The following is a 17,208-nucleotide window of genomic DNA, read 5'->3' on the forward strand; positions in this document are numbered from 1 at the left end:
CAGCAGAGCCCACCTCCAGTGCTGGAAGAACCAGGAGATCCTGCCACCACTCCTCTCTGAATGAAAGGACGTTCAGGTGTGTTGCTGCCACAGGCCAAATCCTCACCACTGTCTCCACTGTCCTGCATCATCTGTCATCATCTCTGTGAGCAACCACAGAAGCAGAGGTTTTTTAAGGGTCTTCCTGGAAGAAGTACATGGGATTTATCAGTGCCATCCCAAAAACTGATCCTACTTCAACACAGACTAAGATGTGATGTCAATGCCTGCTACATTGTACCACAGTAAATCTGTTCTTTCTTTCAGCAGCCCCAGCCCCCATCTTACATCATTGCAGTGGTGGAAGTTAGACCCTGAAAGATGAAACAGAACAAGACATTTTGTCCCATCTCACTGAAGGGTACCTGCTTGGCAAGGTCTGTGAGCAAGACAAGCCCTTTCCCCTTTCTTTATGCTTAGTTCACCACCCCCCTTGAAAAGGCCCTGGCTGACTAACCCATGTGCTTCCCTCTGACAGTAATCCCAGACCCTCTCACACTAACCTCATGGCCACAGGGCTGGTTAAAGCATGTCCTTCAGCTGTCCCTCAGGTGTCAGTGGGGCAGCAGGCCAACCCCCCGTGTCTCTTGGCACGTTCTGGCACACAGCCTGCAAGGCTGCATGCCTCTCTCCCAGCACAAAAGGCCTTCCCAGCCCTGTGAGGAAGCAGGATCTGCATCAGGGATGGTAAAGTGAGAACAGCCTTCACTTGAGTGGTGTAAATGCCTCCTCTGTTTTCTTGTGGTAAAAGAGAAGTCAGACACTGTGGATGTCAATCATTGCCCAGCAGTGGGAAACAACAGGTCCATGCCACCGCTTCTCCCTTACACTCATCCACACCTTGTGGAAGTTCCCCCTGGACCTCTTCTTATATTTTGTTTGTGTGTGTGCACACGTGGGAGGGAGGAGATTAGGAAACCCCAGGGGTCTGCTATTGCTTCTTCCCCATTTGTGGTTGGTTATGCTGCCTTCTCAGCACGGTTGTGACATGCTCCTGAATTCAAGGGGCTGAGGCAGAGGACTCTTTTTGCTGTATTTAGTAAACAAAGAGCTTGCCAGGCTTTCTGTGCCGTTTTGAAAAAAATCAGAACACTACCCTGGTGCAAAACCAACTCCATCTAGAGAAAGACCAGAGATATGGATCCTGCTTTCAAAAAATAGCATTGACATTTTACTCAGAAGAAGGAGGTGGTGTTGGTCTGAAATCCAAAGAAAAGCAATTGTCCTCTTTCTGTGCTCTTGAGACACAGGAAATCTACTTCTTCCTTCAAATAAAAAATATACAGTTTTAAAAGCCTTTGTTAGAATATCCCTGGCCAGATTCCCTGCCGATGTAAATCCACATCTCTCTTTGGAAACCACTGCAGCAGTGCCAGTTATAGAACTAAAGATGTACATGCCACGTAAAGAAATGTTGCACATACATTTCCATGTGCACACACATTTATACACCTGTAGGCATACCTATAACACAGAGCTGGAGTGTTCTTCAGACACCTTAGAAACAGGAGGCCTGAGCCTCACCTAGTTATGGCCAGAGTGAATCAGCAGTGACTTCCTTTCAGTTGGATGACACCATGAAACCAGCACTGTGCCCACCAAAGTCCACACCACGTACAGGTTGTGGGACCAGCCCCTCATGGATGCTTCACGCCATGCTGGCATACAAACTGGGGTCAAAGTATTGCTCCTGCTGCACATTTTACAGAGTCCAAACTATAGGGCTCATATCTTTATATGGCCTAATAAAACTAATGAGATTTCCTCCCATGTTCTGAGGTCAACCAAATGGTTCTTCCTGCCTTCTCTTCTCAAGCAACAGCATGAAGATCTTGCTTTTCAACTCAAACTTTCAGGTGTGAGCACCTAAGTACTCAAGTGCATCTTTGCCCTTCAGCTGGTGCCTTCGCCAGCTCCCAGGTTTGGGGTGAATAAGACCCCCCTGTTTCTGCCACAGGGGGTCAGAGATGCCCATCCAAGCCACTGGCCAAAGCCAGTTTGCACCCTAAGCCTTCCTCAGGAGTGCTGCAGCCAGACCCAGAGCACAGGGAGTAATGTCATTGTCCACACCTGAGCCTCCCCTGAGCATCTGTTTTCATCTCCACAGTCTGCCTCTTGAGCTGCAGCTTTAGAGTATTATTTAGAGTATTTAGTTCTTTCTGTTGCTGGGGGGGAGGGTGACTCACCACTGGGATCAGCATCTTGAAAAAGTCACGTTAAGGCCCTATCAAAATAATGAAATTTAGACGGACAGATCTTTCTCAATATTTGCGGATCTTTCTCAGTTCTTCATTTCACTTTGTCACCACTTGGCAGACTTCAGAAAACATTGCATTACCCTGTGTTGGTGTCTGAGGACATGAGGCTGGATGAGCAATACTGACGCTCTGCAGAGTGCACTGTGAGAAAAACAAACTGCGTAAGCAGCTTCTTCGTTCTAGGAAAAAGCACATCTGAGTATTATGTGCTTTGTCAGATGTCGTTTGCTTTTTTTTTTTTTTTTTTTTTTTTTAAGGCTTCTATCAGTAACTTGTCCACTGCCTTGCAGAGATCAAAAAACACCAAAGGTTTTTCCACAAGGAGACTGGAGCATTTAGACTTGTGTGATGCTGGCTTGTCAAGCTAGATATTAATAGTAACGTAAGTGAGGTTTTAAATAGACCCCAGCAAATGCAAATCTAGCTATTTTTAAAGTAATGCACAGAATAGGAATCACAAATTATACCAAATACTACAGCAAATATTAAATTCCAAGAGCAGTTGAAAGGTCAGTGTCTCACTATGGTGACACCACGCTGTTTTGTGAGTGCAACACAGCTGTAGTGAACCTGAAACCAGCACTAAAACTGTACGAGTGTGTATATCTGGCACCAATGAAACCCGAGATAAACACTGATGCACATGAAAAGGGGATTATGGCAGCGCACGCTCGTGTGTTCGCTAACTTGGTGCGCCTCGTTAACCAGGGGCAAACAGAAATCTACATACTCAAAATACATTGTTCCCATAGACTATAATCCCAGTCTCCAGAACCGACTCCTGTAACAGGGCAGCGTTCTTTTGCCGCCAGATAACTTCACGAAAGAATCCTGCCCTTCGCTGGGCATCGACACCGGACTTTGAAAAGCTAATTGTCAGTGGCCTTTAAAAATAGGAAGCACGAAGGCGCGTACCTCTCTCGCGGGGGCGGAGGGAGGACCCCTGCAGCTACAAATCTGCCCTGAGGAATGACACCAGTTAAAAATACTTCGCTGCCCCCTGCGTGAACTCAGCGGTGCCATCAGAACCATCGGATAAAAATAAAGTTTTCTCTTCCTTTTCGCTGTCCTTTATCCCCACGGAGCCCCCAGAGCCACGGTTGGGGGTGGGGGGGATGCGCGTGCCCTGACAACACTCGCCGCTGGGGGGCGCCCTGCCCTTGCGCCGTCACGTGACCGCCGCCCGGCTGCTCCGCGCGCCTGCGCGTGGCGCGGCTCCGCCCCCTCCCACGCCGGGCGCGCGCGCGGGGCGGCTCGCGGGTACGTTGCGGCCCCTCGGGGGCGGGGGGGGAACATGGCGGCGCCCAGGGGCGCCGAGCGCGGGTCCGCACCGCGCCCGGCGCCGGCAGCCTCCAGGGGCTATGGCGTGTCCGTCTATACATACACGTGTGCTTGCGTGTGTGTAAATGCGCGCCTGTGCGCTGGATACGCGCAGGGCTCGCTGTGTGACCGCCCTCAGACGGGAAATGGGGATGTGCAGCCGAACCTCCGCTGGGGTTCTGGTCCTGTGTGTTTCTGGCCGCCGCCGCTGCAGAAAGCCGGGGGTTGCTGTTTCCTGCCTGCTGTAGGTGCAGCGTTCTCCCCTGAAGTTGTCCTTGGGGAATTGTGGGGGTGTCGAGCACAGAAAAGCTGCTAGTGCGGAAAAATCGTGCTTGCCATTGGAAAGGAGTGGTTAGAACTGTAATGTATTTGAACCCAGAGTGTTTTGCTGAGTAACAATTGTTCATCCTTTTACTTGTGTTTGTCTACTGACAGTGGCCGGTGTCTGATACTGTTCAGTGTCTTCTGTTTTCAGGAGAAATAAAAATTAATTTTGAAGGAATACAGCTTGTTCATACTTTTTTTCTCCCCAGATGGCTTTAGTGACTATAAAATTACATTTCTCTCATACGCTGCTGTAGTTATGTTGCAAGACACGTCTTTAGTTTTTTGTGTTCGTGTACACATACTGCTAATGCTTTTTTTTGTATTACATTGATTCGGTATGTTTCCCTAATTTTATGCTGTTGTTATTTTGCAAAGTTTTTAATTCGAAGCTACTACCTGCAGATCTAGCAGGCAGAATTTTAGACTAGAACATAGGCTATAATCTTTCTAAAATGTTCTATGTTACTATTTGCAGAGGCTTTAAATAAACAAAAAAAGGCCTTCTCTTATTATTTATTCAGGCTTGTAGGGGTTGAGTGGCATTTGTTCTAGTTGAGCATCTTGTTAATGACACTTTGTTTCCTACAGAATTGCTGAGCAGAAAACTTGTTTTTAATGAAATATCCTGCACGGGCTGAGAAAGAAGTCAGAAAACCCAACCAAAAGCTAATGTCTGAAACACCCACAGACAGTCCAGAGGTGCCGATGGAAAATGCCCTGTTCCCTGAAGTTCCTGATGCAGAAGGAAAGGCGAACTCGAATGACAATCCAGCAGAGAGACTGGAGGCAGGCTCCGGCAAGGAAGAGTGCCTTGAGTCCATGTCCAAGAGGCAGAGGAAGAAGCTGTTGAAGCAGAAGCAGTGGGAAGAACAGAAGGATCTAAGGAGGTATGGTTTGCAAAGGAGCTTCCCGTGGTTCACATGTGATATTTAGTGCTAATCATTCTGTCAGCAGAATGTGCTTGTGAATTGCTTCATCAAATCAAGGCAGTTGAAACAGTTTTCTCCCACACCAGGTTTAAAGCAGTAGCCCCAGGCTACTTCATCTGCACTTGAAGAGGCTGTAGAGGTAAGCATCCCCTCCTCGTACTAGAATTGTTCCTCGGCTTCAAGAGGATGTCAGGAGGGATTCAAACCTGCATGTTTTTCCTTTGTCAGAAGGGAGACACAATGTATGGCCTTGTCCTTTTCTGAATGGGCTGCACCTCTAATCCTGGTGGTGTCAGACTTCAGAATCTTACAAAGACACTGAATAAAAGTAGCTACATTTGACACGAAGTGCTGTGCTACAGAAGTAGCACTGACTTATGTATACACTATACACTGACTTATGTATAGCTTCTGTTTTGTTGTGCTGAGAGAAAGTGTATCTGCAAATGCATTGATGGTAGTTTATTCTTATCCCACTGACTGCTGGGTGCTCCTTCCCAAGACAGTGGTTATTGCTGTCTCTGAAATTTGATCTCCCAAGTGCCTGCTCCTATCAGGAGGGCAGGAGGATGGAACAATTTCTTCAGAAGCCTTTTGAAAAACTGTTCAGTGAAACAGGATGTAAACTGCCTTCCTCTAATCTTGATACTGTGATTTTTGTCAATCTTTTTGTTTAGTTCTGTTATGGGACTTGACTTAAATCTGTGACACTCTCAGCATTGAGTTAATTGAATTTGTGGCAGATGTTTGTCTTTGTAGGTATTTACAGAGCTTCACAAAGGTGGGGAATGGGAAGGGTGTTTTGTACTGGTCTCAGTGTAGCACAAATACAGGCAACAGGCTGAGTTTAAACTGTCACAGTCACAGGACAACGACTTTGGCCCTAGATGTCTGCATTTGTGTGCATAACACTGTACCTCAGCAGACTTGGCAGCACTTTTTGAGGACTGATTTGTTTGTTTACTTAGGCAGAAACGAAAAGAAAAACGCCAGAAGAGAAAACTAGAGCGTCAGTCAAAATTGGATTCCAGTGAGGGGAATGACAGAAAGTGCATGCGCAGGGAGGTTGTTCCTAGCACGCTTCGCCTCATCGTGGACTGCAGCTTTGATGACCTGATGGTGTTAAAGGTAAAAGGAACTTCAGATTAACTAGGTATATTTTATCTTCTTATATAGACTGTATTCTCTCAGGATTTTCCCATGGGTTAAAGACCAAGGATTGTCATAGTGATAAAGCGGTTTGATTCCTCAGATTAATTTTGTATACTCAAATCCCTGTGATTTTTTTTCCCCTAGAATAATGTATATCAAGCACATGCATAGAGGTTGCTAAATACACCTGTGTGGAAGATGTGTGTGTCTCCTTGTCAGCATAATCCCCTCATGGTGGGTGTTTTTTCTCTCAGGATCTGATGCCCACACTCTCTGAGTAGTCACTTTTGCCAGTTAAAAGCCTCCTTTTTATCTCTTTAGCTTCTGACTGGCTCATGAGAAAGCATTTTGTGACGGTCTGTAAAAAGGACTAAATAAAACAAATTGTGTTGTGTACAGGATGTTAAGAAGCTTCACAAGCAGATTCAGAGATGTTACGCAGAAAACCGCAAGGCATTTCATCCTGTGCAGGTATGTTTGAACAAACTGGACACTGACTGTTGCCAAGTACCAAACATGAGAACTGTAGTAGGAAAAGAAAATATTTAAGCTGCCTCTTTCATAAGAAAATTACTTCTATTGTAACACCCACATGTTATAAAGATACCCCTATATATGGAACAGTGTGTGCATGCAGATGTCAAGTGCCAGATCCAGGTATGCCACTCGTTGTTGAGACGTTGTTGATACTTTTGCTTTTAGCTGTGGCATTTTTTAAAAAGTCATTCTAAGTCCAGATTTGTCTTTTAAATGTATTGCTAACTATATGAATGGTCCATAGTACCACTTCCATCTAAAAAAATATTAAAGAGTTTTAGCTAACAGTTAAGGGTAGAAAGAGAGGAAACAGATTGTGGCAAATTGACGTTTCTGTATTTTGTACATCTTTGTCCTGTTTGAAGTTTTACTTGACCAGCCACGGGGGACAGTTGAAGACCAACATGAACGAAAATGACAAAGGATGGGTGAATTGGAAGGTGAATAATTGAGTTTTTCTGTAAAAAGTTAAAGCATTGATTGTAGTTGTTAACTGTGTCTTTAGTTGTGAAGAACATTATTTTTTCCACATGGGTTTTTCTAATATGTGAGCAATAACATATTTGAAAAAGTGTAGCTTTTTGTCCTTTTAATTGATTTAACTTAAATAAGCCAAAGACTGCTTCTCTTGAATCTAGAGTTGATTTTTGCTTGAAAAACTATACACAGATCCATTTTCACTTATTTTTATTTTAAAAATTCCATTCTTGATAGACTAAGCAGGACTCCTTGATTTAGGCAGTTCCAGCAGTTGTCTGTCTTGACAGTGCTCTTTTATCCATGTCCAAAATAAGGCTTGCCAGTCAGGATGTGACTCTCTCGTGTGCACCTTCACTTCTATCACGTTGCCTCTCAGCACTGAAATGTTCTGGAGAGAAGTAGCTTCTCTTATGGTTAAACTCATGTTGGTTTTCCTTGTGAATCCCTGTGTTAAGCCACTATTCCAACAACTTCAAAGGAAGAACACTTAGGAGAAATAAAAGCAGTCCTGTTTCCAGCAGTTCTTGTGCAGTAGCTGCTTCATGGGAGCTTAGCATAAACTTCTCTTACCAAATAATTAATGTTAACCAAGCATTTGCTTCTTGGTTCAGTTTTTAAAATGGACTTGAAAATTGCTTGGATCCTTAGGAGAAATATGGCAACGTTTGAAGGGAATCACAAGAATTTAAGGATTTGTAAAGTTCTTTTGGGGTTTCAGAAAATTTCCTGTTGATTTTTACAGTTCAGTGCTCTAGGGTCTGGATTGTTTACACAGAAATTAATCTGAACTGTGCCACATATTTGAACATGAAGAAGGAATGTGGAATGAAATCCAGCACGTACTGTTTGATTTATTTTACCAGTCTCATCTTGGGTCTGTAAAGCTTTGCCAGCAATTCGTCAGTTGAATGTAACTTCTTTTAACTACCTTTTTTTTGAGGATATCCAAATTAGAACAGAGCACTATAGTGAGCTAATAAAGAAAGAAGACCTAGTATATCTTACCTCAGATTCCCCAGACATTCTCAGAGAGCTTGATGAAAAGAAAGCCTACGTGATTGGAGGACTAGTGGATCACAATCACCACAAGGTAAACTGTGGATCTGTTTCTTTGTAGCTTTTTTGGCACCTTATTTGACATTATTGCTGTTCATGTGTAAACTGGTGTAATTAATAATGAGAAAACTTCTTCAGAAAATAATTCCAAAAAATGTTGAAGACATGAAAAACGCTTGTGGTGGTAGCAGTGGCTTGTGTTCCTGATTTTCTTACCCTTTACTCTTCCTCTGAAAAAATACCAAGTGACTGCAACCTGGATAAGTTTGTACTTAAACATAAGCTCACCTTTAAAACAGGCTATGGCTGATGGTTCTAGAGCTGCAGCTGCATGGATAGGTTTCATTTACAATCTGTGTGACATATATAGAAAATAGTTTTCCAGAGGTAGTAGCCCTTGAGGCAGGTGCTGTCCAATCAGGCTAAGTTTCTTTTTGTAACCAACTTCTAAAGCAACATCATGGCAGCACAGGCAAAACTCTTGCCAGAAAATTATGCATGTAGTAAATCAGTATGGGCTAATCTGAAACAGTAATTCTCAATCCACTTGTTTTGGTATCTTTTCCCCAGGGAATTACTTACAAAAAAGCTGTAGAGCTGGGAATTGGTCATGCACAGCTCCCACTTGGAAACTTTGTCAAAATGAACAGTCGGAAAGTGTTAGCTGTCAATCATGGTAAGTTCTAAATCATAAAATAATTGCATTATTTTAGAATATACCTGTGATAGTCACAGATTGAACCCTCTGCACTGTAGTGCAGATACCTAAACCTTGTTTTATTATGTTGGTATTTCTTGAATTTAGTTGCCTTCAGAATACACTAATTGCCCTGACCTTTAAATATTACTGATATGGTTAATGTAAATGATGGTGTTTTAGCCATGTAGAAGGGCACATTGTATCCTGTTGACTTGTCTGAGGATTACTTGTGGCTTTCTTACCATCCTGGTCTTGTTTCCAGGCTTATAAGTGAGTAAAATGTTGGAAACTATCAAACATTGTATTTTAATGCAGTGTGCACATTTTATGCCAAGGGAGGATGAATGTTTGTGGTGTTTTCACCTCTTTGGACAGCTTTGCTTAGCAGTAACTGCCTCAGTACCTGTAGACCTTCCTCAGTTGGTATCAGGAGTACTCCAACTACTGAACTTTCATAACTGTATTTTTACCTGATTTCCTGGTTCTGATTGAAATATTCAAGTGCTAACCAAGACTTGAATCCTGCTCCTTTTAAATTTTCAGCTTTATTATTAGATTGTCTTTCAATGTCATTAAACAAAAATACATGCAAAATGGGGCCTACTTAGACCTTCATGGAACCTTTTGACATGGTGTCAAAGCTTTTATTGTGCCCCACTGCACCTTCTTTAGCTTATCTTACCTTACTCTATTTCAAATTTATTTTTTTATGTAATGCATTGCTCAATGATAACTTTATTTTTTGAAAATGCTGCATTAATGAGGCTGGCATTTGCATGATAATAACAATTATTTCAACATGGAGGAGAATATAGTATGGCATGAGACTTAAAGATTATCAAACCCTATGTATTTGTAAGATTTTACATGTTTCTAAAATTGGATCTTTCACTGTTGCTTTATATAGAATTTAATTAGAGCTAATTATAGGAGGGGTCAAAATCTTTGTTGAAGTGCATCCACAGCAGGATTCTTGTCAAACATGTGAAACACTGGTGCCTGTACAGAAGGCACTGGTGAGACTGAAGTATTTGTCTCAGTCCCCAAGAGAAATATTGTCATGCAGCTGGGGACTCAGGGTGTGCTTGGCTTCAGGTTACAGTATTGCTGTATCTGTTCCTGACTGCATTTCATCAGCTCTGCTCTGAAGATGCCACAAGAGAATGCACATAAACCTCTGTAAAGATGGATTTGGGGGTGTATTGCTGCCAGCAATTCACTTACCTCCCTGTGAAAGAGCTAATGAGCTTTTCTGATGTTGCAGTGTTTGAGATCATCCTTGCATACCTGGAGAAGAGGGACTGGAAGGAGGCTTTTTTCAGTGTCCTGCCACAGAGGAAAGGGGCTGTTCCTTTGGGAGAAGCCAATGATTCATCCAAACATACTCTGTCTGGAAAAGAAGATGAAGACAATGACTCAGACAGCAACTAGGCTTCAGAATTGGATGATGGAAAGAAGAGACATGTTTGTGGAATAAAACTGGGACATGAAGTAGTTTTACTTCAAAGACCATCTGTGGTCCTTGTAATGCTGAATTGTCTCAGTGCTGGGTAGTCCCAGAGCTATTTCTGTGCATGAAGGGTTAAGTTAAATACAAGTTTTTACTCTGAAACTTCAATATAATAGCTTTTAAAAAAAATAATAATGGCAAATGCAGCATTTATTTTTTCCCAGGGAAGCTGTTTAATTTAATTTTTTAAATATTTTTATACATACCAAGTTGGGTGTAAATGCCAAGAGCATCAGTAGTTACTCTTTTAATATATGCATTGCTGTCTCCATTTTTGTTCAAGAGTTTTCTTAAAAGCAATGAATGGTTCCAAGACCTGTACCACTAGTGCCTGCTGCAAAGTGTGCATGAACACTCAAAACAAAAATTCTGATTTTCCTCAGCATCTCAACAGACAATCACAAGCAACTGAACTGCCTGATTTATGTATTGTTTTTAGTTAGCTGGGGTCAGTAGGTGAAGTATGTGGGGTTAAGCCAGTGCTTTATACTTGAGCTTAAGAGGGATGGGTGTTAGCAGAGGTGCAAATCATGTGCCTTAGTTGGCACATGGTGCAAACTGAGGTGACTCAATTACATTCAATTTTTTCTCCATATTCTCAGCAAAATTTATCACACAGCCTCAGAACACCACCAGGAGAGAGCAACTCTTCCTTACAGGTCACTCAGATTCAGTATTCCTGTGTAATCACATGATCCTGTATGTATTGTGTTGTCTGTCAAATACTTAAAAAAAAAAAAAAGTCATGATCTTATTCTTGGCTGGATGTTCTGATTCATCAACTGACTTTAGTGCTTTGGCAAAGTAGTGAAGTGGACACCTTGGAAGTGAGGTTTTGCTTCAGCCCTGAGAGCCTGCCTACCCCTTTCTTCTCCAGGGAGGAGCCAGCTAGCTGCAGTGCCTGAGTAAGTGCAGCTCTCACACGTTTCTCATGCCTGAAGAGCATGAGGATATGGCATCCCAAGTGTTCCTCTCTGCTGAGCTGCAGTCAGAAGGCTGATTCAAGTGTGGCTTGCCTTGTGCCCATTTTTCTTCCTCCCTTTGTTGTTACTGCTGTCAAGTGGAGACTTCAGGTGGGATCCCTATGGGTCCCTATGGTCTGTTAAGGCTTGGCAACAAACTAGTTATGACTTATTTACACACTTAGTGCACTTCTCTACACTTTCTATAAGGCCAATAGAAAAGTTTCTTTTGTTAAAAGGATGCATTGTGGTTTGTTGCTGAAGTTCCACGGGGCTTAGGCTTTACAAAACTGTGGTTGCTTTGTTGCAGAAACTAGATCAGCCTTTTCATAAAAGTATTGCTGGTTTTATTTCTGTAACAAATAAGGCAGCATAACTGTATCCAGCATGCATTACACTGATTCTCTAACTGAAAGGTGTAACATTGCAAGGAATGACACCTTTGCAGCTGATGTTCTGCATGTTAATACATGTATCACCTATTAAACCTATCTAAGACTCCTCAGTCTGTCCAAGGTTTCCTTAAGAACATTTCATTCATGTGCCTCATTTACTTAGGCTTGAGAGTGTAGGAGCAGATGGCTCAGACAAACTGGGAACTTTTAGAGACATGCTGAAAAGGTTCCAAAGCATCTTACAGAATTGTGCAACTTAAACCACAGCCTTACATCATTACCAGTGAAATTAGATACACACACCCACACGCATACAGGTGTGTGTATCACAATTCAGCTGTTTAAATCTGAAGCTTACCTGTCTATGGAGAAATAAAAGGAAAACATAGTCTGGTGTTGCTGTTCAAAGGTTGCTCATGCCAGCTGCAGTGTCACAACAGCTGCTGCCTGTTCATACACATGGCTTGTCTCACACACCTGGTCTTCCTGGGAGATGATCCTCCTGCTCTGCTCTAAAGAGAGCCCACCTGGACTGCTGCATCCAGAGCTGGGGCTCAAGACATATGAAGCCCATGGACCTGCTTGAGCAAGTCCAGAGGAGGCCATGAAGATGCTCAGAGTGCTGGAGCACCTCTCCTGCAGACAGGCTGGGAGAGCTGGGTCTTTTCAGACCAGGAGAAGAGAAAGCTCTGGGGAGATGTTACAGCAACCTCTAGTACCTGAAGAGGCCCTACAGGAAAGTTGTAGAGGGACTTTTTACAAGGATGGATAGGGATAGGACAAGGGGAAGTGACTTTTAACTGACAGAGGGTGGGTTTAGATTAGATATTAGGAAGAAATTTTTCACTGTGAGAATGAGGACTTTTAATAGTTTTTCTTTTTGGATATACATATTATATACAAGTTATAGCTCTGTTTGGCACTCAGGTGTTCTAGCTTGTGGTATGCTTCTTAAGAAAGCATGTTTATTCTTAATTTTCAATCTACAGACCTGGATGTTGTTCTCAGTATTTTCAAGGTGGTGAATTACATATTTCAGGCATGGCCCACTAATGCATTACACTGGAAGCAGAGATAAATCCCTGTACTGTTTTATAATAAGAAATTACAAGGAATTTGTTTCTGAAAACAGAAATAAATATTTGCATGCAGTGCTTTAGGACACTTCTTAAAGAAAGATCTTTCTTTGAACCAGCTTTAGCTGTACAAAGTGAATGAAACTATAGGAAAACACACTGGAAGTTCTCTGCTTCACCCTGCTGTCCTCAGGGAAAATCAGCTCTGACATGCTTGTCTAACTAAGACTTAGACACTTTCAGTGTGATTTGTTCCCAGGCCACCACGATGTTGAAGAACAGAACACTGCAAAGACAATCTGCACAGCTCTAGAAGAACAGGATTCCCGTGTTTCACCACCAGGCGTCATTGCTGTGCTTAGGAAAGCTCTGACTTTCATCACTAAGCGTTGTAAAGTTCCACGTACTGCCACAACTATTGCTTAGCAATGCTGGGCAGCAGAATACATCCAGAGATCTTTAAACCTGTGTGTAAACCATTAAAAAGGCAATAAAGATGGTATGGCTCAAGGGACCTGAAAAGAAAGAAACAGAAAATAGGAAGAGGATATGGCAGAAAGTCAAACCCGGCTGAAACAGGCAAACTTGCTTTTAGTTGCATGCAGTGTGGAGATCACAGCAAGATGCCAATGTAATGTAATCCTGTTGTATTGTTCCCTTCCCACTGAACCTCAATCCTCTTGGTTCAGATTTCTGAAATAAGGGAGCCCAGCAGTGTTATCTGCATCCATGTTGTGTAAATTTCCCAAACACTGTATTGCTGCAGGTTACTCTACTTTCCCCCTTCTTCTCCATTTCCTGGATCCAGGTCAATTTGCCTTTGCTTTGGCTTCCATGTGTCCCATGTCTTAATATATGCTCATTGTCCCTATGTTTGTTTCTGGAGTAGTAATGTTTGATTCTAGACATGACTTTGCAGAAGGGCATCTGAACAGAGTCTCTCTGAACAGCCCCATCTCAGAGGCTTTTGGTCACAAAGTTGACAAGGATGGTGGGTCTTGCACTGAGTACTGGCAGACTGCACATGGGATCCACACTGATGGTTATTCCAAAATTCTGAGTGCATGACAAGTCACGTGAGCTCAGGGCAGTCTTGGGGCAATGTGACTGACAGCTGCAGGAGTGCAGGATTTGGCATTCCTAAAATCCTTAGAGCTTGAGAATAAGGTCAGGGAAGTTTGAAGAGGTCCAGTGTTTGTTTGATTTAAACAGAACTTTTTATTTCTCAGGCTGGGCTGTAGATCACGCTGAAGATAACAGGTTTACTCCACCATTATTGGTATTGGTTCATATTATTGTAAAGTACCTGCTTATTCTGCAGGAGGGTTTGAAAATAAGCTATCAGTAAGCACACATTCTTCTTGTCATAAGTTATTCTGAAAGGCAGAGATGGACTTCAGTGTAACTTCCAAATCTAAAGCTGAATAAACTTTGGCCCATCTTTGAAATGTGTACCTTAATTGTCTCTCTTCCAAGAAGGTGGCTTTGTTAGCTGGAACAACAGCATCTACTACTGACAATCCCAAAGCCAAATAATCAAATGCTCGATTCATATTCATTCCATTTTGCTGCATTTTTACTTCAAGTAGTGTAAGATGTGCTTTATAATTTCTTGTTTGCCCTTCGGCTGTGGTATTTTTCAGAAACCTACGAGGAACAAAAGGCATTATTTAAAAAAAGGGGTGTTCATACTTGATTGTGTACTCTCCTTGGACTTTATTTTCCTTCAAATTCTTCTAATACTTGCTCTAAACCCACAAGCTAACTTGCATCTTGCAACTTAAGCTTTTCTTCAGCTTAATAAAATAAATAAGGCATTGTCCCGTGAGCGGTTGATTTATTTCCCGTGTGTTTGGGAAAGGTGTTTATTTCCAGATGTCTTTGTTCATGTTCTCACAAAACTGGATGTCATCCCGTATGTGCTTAATTCAGCTCCACTGCCGTGTCATGCACATTTGTATAATCTTCTGTTATGACCCCTAAGCTTTTTGAAGGGCATAACCTGCCCTGCCAGCTAGTTCTGCTCAATCTCTGTGCTTCAATAATAATGTGCACTTCCAGCTTTTGTATTTTGTATACCTAATCTTTTGGACATCCTTAAATGTGCGGATGGAAAAATACAAAGGGGTTGGACCAGTCACAGCTTCTATACTGTGTAGGGTGAGACTTCAGAAATGTTGCACTTTTTTTACTATCTTTTACTAACATGTGTGTCCCAGAGCTTTAGTGTTATCACGTTCTTCAGAAGTGACTCATAAGAGAGTAACTTGGAAATTGTTATCACACAGTAGGAAAAAATGCTGGATTTTCAATTTAAACACCCCTATAAGTTTTATACAGAATGTACAGTTGTGAAATCTGTGATGCTTTACTGCCATTAAAAGCTTTGTTTCCTCTAAAGAGTTATGTCACTTGAACTGTGTTTAAAATAGTCTCCTGTTAAATAACATCAGGTTCAGTGCAGAACTAATTTTCCATTAAAATAAAGGTGTTTCAGAAAGCACTAGCTCTGTTCACCTGGAGTCAACATCATGCACTGCTTCATGCAAGCAAGCAATGCAAGGCTGCTCAGCCCTGGCAGGATTGGGAAGCAGACTGTGCTGCCTTGAAGTGGCAGTAAAGAACCACTTTCCTCTACAAGTGTCTTGTAGTCAGAAACTGTAGCTATGGCTACAATCTGCTGAGTATGGTCCATGTTCCATAGCATTTGCCCAAGTTAAAGTACCCAAGTGAAGATAACCTGGAGTTGCAAGAACAGGCCTTTGTCCACTGCTTCAAACTTCTTTTGGGTGCAAGCTCAGCATCCATGAACACCTCCAGTATGTTCTTTGTCTTCAGCCTCTGATACACATTCCAGTGGAATCTGCTGAGTTCAATAAATCACTGGAGAGGGAATATTAGTGTATCATGTCCAGCTGGATAAAGTGAGATAAAAACATGATAGAGGAATTATGTATCATATATCCATAGAACTACAGGTTATCCTGAGCTGGAAGGGACCTGCATCAAAGCTTAACTCCTGGCCCTGCACAGGGCAGCCCCAAGAGTCACACCCTGTGCCAGAGAGCATTGTCTAAACCCTTTGGGCTGTGTTGTGCCCACGGCCTTGGGGAGCCTGTTCCAGTGCCCAACCACCCTTTGGATGAAAAACCTTTTCTTATTATTCAGCTTAAACCACCCCTGACACAATTTCATGCCATCCCCTTGGGTCATGTCACTGGTCACAAGAAAGAAGAGATTTTAATTGTACAACATGTAGATAAACATAAAGAAAAATTCTCTTCATAGTGAACAGCCTTAAAAGTGGAGAGATCTAGGGATCAGCTAAATATTTTCTGGCAAAGGGTTGAGCAAGGGCCTGTGCAAGCTAGTTGTAAAGGGGCGGCTCTGTGGTTTCCCTGCATGCCAGGGCCACTGTATGCTCCAAGCTGGAGCCTCACCCTTACTTATCTTTAGGAATTGGGCAGAACAAGGCAAATAAAGCAGCTTCTCCAACATGGTTTTACAAGTCTGATCGTGCTTCACTCGAACCCTGTGTCTCTTTTTTTGTTACCTTTTGCCTAAAGACAATGACACCTATCCCTGCACAGGCTGCAGATAGAATCCTCTGTCTGATGCAGTGTTCTCAGTTGGAGAAAAAAAAGTCATGGTCTTGATATGCATATAGCTAAAGATATGAGGAAAGCTTTGAGTGGAACAGAAATATAAAGGGATATGAGAAATAAGCCAATAAGTAAAAGGGATGGGAACTTCTCTAAATTCTAAATTCTTCTGGAATCACAGAACAATTAAGGTTGGAAAAGACCTCTAAAATCCTGTAAAAGTACAAAAGAAGGGAGGAAAGGAGAAAGATAAACATCAAGGAATAGAGTGGACGAGAAATACTTCATTCTAATACAAGTTATGTTAGGAAGTGCAAATCACTAGGTCACACTTCCTGAAAGGACTGGAGAGCTTTGGCTGGAACTCAGAACAAAAAAAGAGGAGTTTATGGCCTTTGGAAAAAAGGGCTGAGAGCTCAGGAGGATTACAAGGATGTTATGAGTTTTTGCAGGGAGAAAATAAGAAGAGCCGAATCCCAACTAGAACTTAATCGGGTTACTGCCATTAAAGACAATAAAAAATGTTTCTCTAAATACATTAACAGGAACAGGGTCCCATCATGTGTAATGGGGATTTGGGAGGACAAATGCCATGACTCCAAATGTCCACGCCTTCCTCCCTCTTCCCCCACTTCACATACTGAGTATGATGTCATATGGTCTGGGATAGTCCTTTGGTCAGTTTGGGTCACCTGTCCTGGCTGTGTCTCTTCCCAACTCCCAATTTCCTCACCAGTGTGGCCACATGAAAAGCAGAAAAGGTCTTGGCTCTGTAAACCATGCTTAGCAATAACAAAAACATCCCTACATTATCAGCCCTGTGTTCAGCACAAATCCAAAACCCAGCCCCAAACCAGCCCCTGTG

The 17,208-nt window shown here is 42.5% G+C and overlaps 1 protein-coding gene across 2 annotated transcripts; it reads left to right on the forward strand.

The window, feature by feature from the left end:
- The first annotated feature begins 3,522 nt into the window (after positions 1-3,522).
- Positions 3,523-10,608, forward strand: TRMT10A (tRNA methyltransferase 10A). Of its 2 annotated transcripts, none has more exons than XM_079307102.1 (8): positions 3,523-3,557; positions 4,533-4,831; positions 5,842-6,001; positions 6,425-6,496; positions 6,928-7,002; positions 7,983-8,132; positions 8,669-8,774; positions 10,063-10,608. In XM_079307102.1, exons 2-8 carry the CDS (start codon positions 4,560-4,562, stop codon positions 10,227-10,229), a joined length of 1,002 nt encoding a protein of 333 aa, XP_079163228.1. In that variant the 5' UTR covers positions 3,523-3,557; positions 4,533-4,559; the 3' UTR covers positions 10,230-10,608. The 2 variants fall into 2 exon arrangements, with proteins under 2 accessions (XP_079163228.1, XP_079163227.1); XM_079307101.1 differs by lacking the exon at positions 3,523-3,557 and adding an exon at positions 3,565-3,733.
- Positions 10,609-17,208: the final 6,600 nt, after the last annotated feature.

The sequence above is a fragment of the Erithacus rubecula genome, assembly GCF_903797595.1.
Source record: "Erithacus rubecula genome assembly, chromosome: 5".
Lineage (NCBI taxonomy): Eukaryota > Metazoa > Chordata > Aves > Passeriformes > Muscicapidae > Erithacus > Erithacus rubecula.

Coding starts and splice junctions, on each gene's coding strand:
- TRMT10A (XM_079307102.1), top strand. CDS start 4,560: ATGAAATATCCTGCACGGGCTGAGAAAGAAGTCAGAAAACCCAACCAA. Junction 6,002..6,424: donor ATGACCTGATGGTGTTAAAG/GTAAAAGGAACT, acceptor TGTTGTGTACAG/GATGTTAAGAAGCTTCACAA. Junction 7,003..7,982: donor AAGGATGGGTGAATTGGAAG/GTGAATAATTGA, acceptor CTTTTTTTTGAG/GATATCCAAATTAGAACAGA.